The sequence below is a fragment of the Phaeodactylum tricornutum genome, chromosome 7, assembly GCF_000150955.2.
Source record: "Phaeodactylum tricornutum CCAP 1055/1 chromosome 7, whole genome shotgun sequence".
Classification (NCBI taxonomy): Eukaryota; Bacillariophyta; class Bacillariophyceae; order Surirellales; family Neidiaceae; genus Phaeodactylum; species Phaeodactylum tricornutum.
In genome coordinates this window covers 916,960-924,649 of record NC_011675.1, presented here as the reverse complement: position 1 = coordinate 924,649, position 7,690 = coordinate 916,960, and the positions used below count along the sequence as shown (strand labels likewise).

The 7,690-nt window shown below is 47.9% G+C and overlaps 2 protein-coding genes across 2 annotated transcripts; both read right to left on the bottom strand.

The window, feature by feature from the left end:
* Positions 1–11: 11 nt before the first annotated feature.
* On the bottom strand, positions 12–1,998 carry PHATRDRAFT_45684 (predicted protein). Its single transcript, XM_002179710.1, has 3 exons — positions 462–1,998; positions 314–384; positions 12–233 (listed from the first exon to the last, which is right to left on the bottom strand). The coding sequence occupies exons 1-3, from the start codon at positions 1,904–1,906 to the stop codon at positions 64–66; spliced, it is 1,686 nt and encodes a 561-aa protein (XP_002179746.1). The 5' UTR covers positions 1,907–1,998; the 3' UTR covers positions 12–63.
* Positions 1,999–4,515: 2,517 nt separating this feature from the next.
* Positions 4,516–7,380, bottom strand: PHATRDRAFT_45682 (predicted protein). The gene is made up of 5 exons (XM_002179709.1): positions 6,182–7,380; positions 5,807–6,104; positions 5,592–5,732; positions 5,359–5,505; positions 4,516–5,284 (listed from the first exon to the last, which is right to left on the bottom strand). Exons 1-5 carry the CDS (start codon positions 7,277–7,279, stop codon positions 5,067–5,069), a joined length of 1,902 nt encoding a protein of 633 aa, XP_002179745.1. The 5' UTR covers positions 7,280–7,380; the 3' UTR covers positions 4,516–5,066.
* Positions 7,381–7,690: the final 310 nt, after the last annotated feature.

Here is a 7,690-nt window from a genome sequence, read left to right as displayed (position 1 = left end):
AGATACCTACATCTAATCAAAACAAAGCGTCTATATGTTTCCGGCTGAGTATCTTTCTCATTTTCAGAGGTCGGCCGATTTACGGTAAAGATTAGCTTCTCCGGTTTGGATAAAATGTTCCGCCTTGATGTGCAGTGCGTCTTTCATTTTCGATTGGCAACTCGGGTTGCTACCTGGCTGGGTGCGAAATTGAGGACAGTCAAAACAGCCCCTCTGAGGACAATCGGATGATACTGTTGTAGACAATATCAACAGAAGGGTTAGAATACGTATTGAAGGGAAAGTCCAATTTTCCGTCGGACTCGACACTTACAATAGCACTTGTTCACCAAGTAATGATACCAGGAGCTCTTGTGGTTAGCGTCGCTGTCTCTTCTCGTCAAACTACCAATCATAAAAAGAAATGGTGTAAGATTTTAAAAATAATCAAAATAGATTTAAGGTTCGATGACAAAACTTACTGCAGCGGCGCTCTCGCAATATAGCCTCCGTTTCGATGGTTTTGTCCAAAATGGCGGTGATCCGTCCGACCATCGCCATCTGGCGAATCACGCGAAGTCTCTAACTCTTTGAGACGGTCAAAACCCACATAGTGCATGCAGCTGACAGGGCACACCGCAACAGCAGCCTTGACATCAAGGCTATTGCGCTGTGCAAACGTACGGGCCCGACCGTCGTCCAGCATATGAAAAGATGCTGGAGATGCCGAGGCGCACTGCTTGCATCCAATACACGAATCCTCGTCGATAAAGACAAATTCACCGTCTTTGAGACGCAGGGGTGTTTTGCCATCGTACGCCAATTCGACTAGCTCGTGGCTGCTTTTGCCAGTCTGCCGCCATTGGCCCTGGGAAGTCTCCTCCCATGAGGCGACTTTATCGTCAATAATCTCACACTCGTCCAGCAATGTCTCGTCCGTGACGTGTGAAAAGCTCTCTTCGTATTTCTCCTTCATTTTTTGCAAGAGGGCTACCCGCTCCTGCTCCACGGGAGAAACAATGTCGTGATTGCGAAGATCTCGCCAGACGGCTTCAATTTCCTCGCTACGGTACTCGAGCTGTTTCCAACGACTAGGGGAGCTTCCACAAATGGTGGAAACGTAGAGATTCAGAAAGTCTTCGTACTGCAAGGTTCCGGTCCCGTAGGTTCCAAACTTGGAGATGATGAACATTACACGAGGATCGTGCGGTCCAATCGCGCCTTCCCGCAAGCTCTTTTTCATCCACGATGCGACGCCACGCGGATCCAAAATGGCCTTCGTGTCCCCCGCGCCGGTCTTCGCGTTGTGAGCGTGTTGTTCGAACATGACACGCGTGGCGGTTTTCAAGAAATCGGTAGCGGCCCAAACCACGACTTCCCCTTCCGTCTCCTCGTTCTGGTTGGAGGGTTCCAATCGCACAAGTTGTCGTGGGTTGTGCTTGTCTTCGGTCGTCAAGATGGGTAAGGCCTTACCTGCAGCGATAAGCATTTCTTGCGGACTTTGGTTGCAACGAACGAGTAAAGCTATTTCTCTACCCATATCCTCCAAGAAGTCTTGGGTATCCAAGCGCTCCTCTGGAGTAATCGTGCTGTCCAATAAAACGGTTTCAATCGCGTCCTGCAACCAAGCGTCTTCCGGGGATAGTGCCGTTGGGTCGAGGCTATCCAGATCCCAATTCTGCATCCTAATCGCCTCGCGCTGTGCAAAATCCTGATCGACGGCGTAATCCTGTCGTCCATTGTCCGGATTTTCGGACGAAAGGTTGTTCCAATCGTCCGTGGCGGACCATTCCGACGACGCCGCAAGGACGTTGCGACTGCGGACACGAGATCTTGTGCATATACGCAGGGGAATCCAAGCCGAGATGGTACTTGCCGAGAAGACGCTCGCGAATAGAAACGCTATTAACGTTGCCCCATCTCTCATTGTTGTACACTATTCTATTCGGGAAACAAAGAACAATAGAAGCAAATCAAGGATATACGTAGAGTTGTTCTCCTCCTCCCCCTTCGAAGATTCCGCTGTGGATCGACACAAAAGAATCGAGGGAACAATCGCACCATCCTTTTTGACCGGATGTGATGTTTGCGTTCGTATCCGGTATTCGTTGATTGTCACATTTGCATTACAATTATCCATTTTTCTATTTCCACTCGTGAGTAGGCCACATCGGCCGACTCAAATTTCGACGGACGGTAGTTTTGGGGATAGTTTTACAATTGGGAAGCTGTGCTTCTGAGAAAGTAATTGACAGTGACCATGGTGGGAGTGAGGGTTGCGCCATACCGTATTCCAAAAGCTGCTCTCTGTCCAAACGTCTTTACCTCAACGCAAAAAAGGAAAGGCGGGTTTCTCGAGTAGAAAGTTCACGAGGAGTAAACAATTGCACGTGGTCGCCGATAGTCTGCCGGAAATGGTGGATACCGATGAGGGTAGAAATGAGGATGCTCTGAGTTTCGCCACCCAGGATTCACTGAAGCGGACAGGAGCCTTTGGTAAGGACATTCATGAAGGATTAGGACTGCACGGTACAACAACCACTTCTTCCCAGCCAGGTGGGGCTCTTCTGGGTCCTGGCATAAGCTCTTCTAGTCTGCGTTCACCACATGATGACGGTGCTACTTTGGGCGGTGGTAGTACCAGTACTAGTAGTTCCTCGGAAGCCGAAGACCAAGAGGAACAACTCTCGTATCTGGAACGACGTGCACGTCGGATTGAGCGAAATCAGCAACGCCTCGTCATGTTGGGATTGGCTCGTCGTGACAAACCATCGTTGACTCGAAAACGTCCACGAGACACCGAGCCTGAGCAGATCCAACCAAGTACCAAGCGCGGCATGCTGCTGCATGATCGCATGCGGCACAGAAACCAGCATTTGAATAACGGCCCGGAACCGCATTCCGATGCTACCGCCACAACAGCCTATACGCTCCAATCTTTGAAGTCCATGTATCCCCATCGTCAACGACAGATTCGCAAACTCGTCGGCCTCTTGTCGGCTGCGGCAGCAACAGCCCCGCATAAATCTAGGCCCCTGGCGAGTTACGGTTCTGGAGTAGATGTTCCTAGCTTTGTTCCAGCTCCTATTCTCGTCACGGGGCCAAGTGGCACCGGTAAGACGAGTATTGTGCTAGATGTCCTGAAGTATATTCGGAAGACGTCTACTCTGCTATCCAATTGCATGTACACCGCTTACGTGGATTGTGCAGCACTTGACGAAAAGTCTGCGGAACAGGTTCTACAAGCAGCATATGCGCAGTGGGAGGAGCAGGTGTTCCCAACTCGAGCCATCTCTACTCGCAGTCGGAGACGATCAAGGACAAATGACAGTAAGTGGAAGGGTTTCGTATCATTTGCTAGTTTCACGTTCGAACCACACTAAAAATTTGAACACCTACGGGGCGTCCTTTGTAGAAAAATTGTCGGAAAAGCAAACAAAGCCGGTCGGTATGGAAGATGATTTTGACGAAGATCGTGTTGAAAAATATCGCAGCCGTGGAGTTCGGTCGCGGACAGAGCGCCTTGTTTCCCGAAAGCACAGCGAGATCAAAGATGATGGTGGCAACTCGCTGGAGACATCTCAGGGCGTTCATACGACGGTGCTGACGTTTGGACGATTACTTAAGACGCTGCTACGCGGGCGGCCTGCAGTTTTGGTCTTGGATGCCGCCGAACGGACCTTGAACCTGCCCCCGCGTAAAAGTTCTGCCAAAAGCAGCAATCTCCTGGGGCAGCTCTTGCAACTTTCGAAGTGCATCAATATCAATTTGACTATCGTTTTGATTTCAAGTAGCATTCTACTGGAACATGCTCGTAAGTTGAACGTACCGTAATGAAGCTTCCCATGTGACTTGTTATCTTACCATCTATTCTTCTAGGTTTGAACATGGTGAGTTCACTCCAGAGGTCAATAGGTGGCCTGAAAGCTAGTGCGCAATTTGTTCGCGTCCAATTTCCTGCCTACAAAAAAAAGCAAGTACTCAAAGAGGTAAGTTGGTTGTCGTCCTACTGGATCGTCTCTCAGTTATCACGAACCGTGCAATCCTTACAACCTCAAAGATTTTGTCTTCACACAAATTACAATACTACATTGTCGGAGGCGGACCGGGAAAATGTAAAGATCCAGTCGAATCCTCGTTTGGCAAGGCCCTATTCAACGCCTTTCTCGGGACGCTAGTACAACTCCTTCATGAATCTACCGTGTGCATAACCGACTTTGTTCGTGTAGGACGACTGATCTGGCCAAAATTTACTGACCCTCTTCGAGCAGAAAATTTGGAACGAACGCTTCTGGAAATTCATGGGTCCCAGGAAAAACTCCAGGAATGGCGCTGTCAAAGCTCTCACTCTAGCGTACTTGACTACCTCGGAACGGCTATTCTTGCTCATGCACGAAATTTTATGGAAGGCGTTGAATATGACCTTGCTCCAGGCAGAAACTCTTTGGAATCTAGAACAGGGTCGTTGGGAGAAAATGTCTATGACATGCCCCTCGCCGCGAGGTATCTTCTTCTGTCGGGGTTTATTTGCCAAACCAATCGCCCTGATCGTGACAGACACGTGTTCAGTGTTGAGCGAAATGGACGCCGTCGTAAGAAAGCGACTACTGAAAATGCTAACGCTGAAGACTTGGCATTTGGCTCGTCCAGTCAACAGTGCAACAACGTGCGACTGAGGTCCTTTCCGCAGGAGCGGCTGTTAAGTATATTCGTAAGTTTGCTGGGGTTAAATTGTGAAAGTCTTCACCAGGCTTTATCTGGCTTTGATGCCGAGGAAAGCTCAAATGCGCTGGGTACTTTGTCCTTGGTAATGGCCACGTCTCATTTGAAAGAAATGAATGCCATCCTTGAGCAGCCGGCACGATCTCCCTATGATCATGCCCAAATGGTTGAGCCTCGATTTGTATGCTCCACAACGGAAGGAGAAGCGAGATATATAGCGAACGCAAATGGCTTCGATTTGGATCGATATCTCTTACATTGATCGACAGCTTTTAGGACAAAAACTGCCGAAAAGAGATGAATGGGTTTGTCAGATTTACTTCAGGCGAAGTCCACGTAACAACCACATCTTCTTTAAATAAAAATTAGCCTACACACGAATCACAGCAGAAACCTGCTGTTGGGCAGTTTTCACAATCGGCAATCAAACGAGTTAGGTCCGAAAAGGTCAACTGGCAAACAAGAGGAGGGATGATGCCAGTGAAATTGTTTTCCCAAATTTCCAGGATTGATAGATCTTGAAGCTCCGCCAGTTCGCTTGGTATCGTTCCATCAAGTCTGTTTCGAAACAAAAACAATTGCGCTGAAAACCAAGTGTGCAAGTAGGGTAAGCTATCACGCGCGAAAGGATTCCTTCGAGCACCAGTTGAGACTTACACAAAGAGCTCACAGTGCCCAGCTCACTTGGAAATGTACCGGTGAAATCGCACTCTGTTAGAGATAAACTCCGCAATTGCTGAAAATTACCAAATTCAGTTGGAATTGGGCCCCCTAAAAGAGGATTCATATCAACCCACAGAACAACTACATGATGGGATGAGCCGCGTGTAAGTCCATTGTGGAGTGTGCTGAAAATTGGTGTCACAACAAGAGGCAATGGCTTAACTCACCTGCATTGTCCATATTCCGGAGAGGTTCCAGTGTGCCTTGCAAGCCGCAGTCTCTTCCAAAAAACTGTTCCAAGGCAGGAAGGTTGGCGATTGCGGAAGGAATGGCTGAGTTGAAAGCGTTCTCTTCTATTTCCAATATCGCTGATGGTATTAACAAAAACAAGTTGTCAGTTGTGGGAAGCCTGTGCTATCGAGAAAAGCGAAATTTCACTTACTCCAATTGATCTGGTCCGGCTGAAATGCATCGCCGTTTAAAGCGCCTCCATATCTCGTTGCGACGCAATTGAAGGACTCCAAGCTTTTCAAATTTCCAATCTCAGTCGGGATTCCATTTAAATTGATCATATTCGTTTGATCAAACAAAAGGAATTTTAGTTTCGTCAGTTGTCCAAGGACTGTGTTGAAATTTACTCCTTCCGTGAAGAATAAGTTTCGTCCGAGGTCAAGGACTTCGATGCTTGCTTTAAGTAAAACTATTTCAGGTGGGAATTCTCCCGTCAGTAAATTGCTGAACTACACGGAGATTGAGACAACGATTAGAATAAGCACAGGAAAGGTGAATGTAGGGCCATGTAAAATGATTTTCTTACCAGATCTAGTTCCACGACCATGTTGCTTGAATCGCATTGCTCTATGGCATACCAGTTGCACTCGTTTGTATCCGTAAGCCAATTTTCCCGATTCTGCCACTGAGGAAGAGGTTGAGATGAATCAAATGCCATATCGGTGAAAACCGTACGGACGGCGTTTGTGGCATAGAAAATGCAGGCCAGCGAATAACGTTGAACAATTCTGGCATCACTCAATCCTGAAGTATCCGAAAATCTATCTAACCAGGACAGTGCTCTGGACTGATACGAATTTGTATCAAGGAACTCAGCACCTCCAAGCAAGGCCACGGAAAGCACGATTTGCTCCACCCTAGACGGCGTCGGAGCAGGGGTTGGGTTTCGAGATGGGCTTTGCGTAGGAGCCGCTGATGGCGACGAGGTGGGCATAAAAGTTGGGCGACGAGTCGGCGCTGAAGTGGTAGACACTACTTGTGGCATAGGAGTGGGGCGTACAGGCGGAGACCCTTCTTGTGGCGTGGAAGTTGGGAGACGAGTCGGGCGTACAGTCGGGGACCCTTCTTGTGGCGTGGAAGTTGGGAGAAGAGTCGGGGGTACAGTCATTGATACTCCTTGTGGCATACTAGTTGCGAATCTTGTCGGTAGGGGCGTTGGACTAAGTATAGGACTATCCGTTGCAGGGTCTTTTTGCGGCATCATGGTTGGAGTCGCCAAGCTACCTGAAGGAGAGGCTATCGGTGACGCCAAGGGGCTTGGACTGGGTGCGATGCTCATCGAAATGTCGGAATCGATCTGCAGCAGTCTTCCCCAAAATTGCATATCTTCGCTGGTACCAATTTCAGCCGGCTTCGATGTGCTGTCCTGAGGGGAAAATATTCCGGAGCCTACGTCGTACGCCTTTCGTCGTTTGTCATAATCTGGATGAATATGCACGTCTTGTTCAAGAGCGAGACGTCGACTTTCGTGCATACGCTGTCGTCGTCTATCACCGCGAGGACTTCGCGCCAGCCTCTCTTCCTCGATCCTTTGCTTTAAAGTACGCACTTGCGCATCAGATTCGTGGGATGCCGCTGCAACAAAGATGCTGCAAGCTATTGTTAAAGTACCGGCAAATCGCATTTTTTGAATATCTTTTTTTCTCGAACGAATTCCCAAACCAAGTTAAGGTGCAATTCCAACAACAACAACAAACTAGAATGACGAATGATGACAAAATATGCCTGTCAAAGATAAGTACTGAAAAAGTGAGCAGTGAAATGAGGAGGGCGGTGATACTATAATAACTGACAACAAGTTGCAAAAGCACGTTGTGACGATTCCAATCTACTTATGACATATTTTTCGATCATTTATAAGGAAAATTCGAACGTTGGTCGAATGGGACAAAATATTTTAGTATAAGTCTATATAAGTTAAATTTCAGTTGCATTCGCGGACTGGACTGATCGCGAACCAGCCTAACTGCAAAAACAATACTCCTAAGAATTGGCTATACTGTGCTCGGTTTCAGATTTACTATTACTGTAAATA

What these genes read in the sequence shown, in the direction of transcription:
- PHATRDRAFT_45682 (XM_002179709.1), bottom strand. Translation starts at nt 7,279, where the DNA reads ATGCGATTTGCCGGTACTTTAACAATAGCTTGCAGCATCTTTGTTGCA. An exon ending in TGGTCGTGGAACTAGATCTG is followed by an intron (nt 6,105 to 6,181) that starts GTAAGAAAATCA and finishes ATCTCCGTGTAG; the next exon opens with TTCAGCAATTTACTGACGGG. An exon ending in GCCGGACCAGATCAATTGGA is followed by an intron (nt 5,733 to 5,806) that starts GTAAGTGAAATT and finishes TAATACCATCAG; the next exon opens with CGATATTGGAAATAGAAGAG.
- PHATRDRAFT_45684 (XM_002179710.1), bottom strand. Translation starts at nt 1,906, where the DNA reads ATGAGAGATGGGGCAACGTTAATAGCGTTTCTATTCGCGAGCGTCTTC. An exon ending in ATTGCGAGAGCGCCGCTGCA is followed by an intron (nt 385 to 461) that starts GTAAGTTTTGTC and finishes TATGATTGGTAG; the next exon opens with TTTGACGAGAAGAGACAGCG. An exon ending in CTTGGTGAACAAGTGCTATT is followed by an intron (nt 234 to 313) that starts GTAAGTGTCGAG and finishes TGTCTACAACAG; the next exon opens with TATCATCCGATTGTCCTCAG.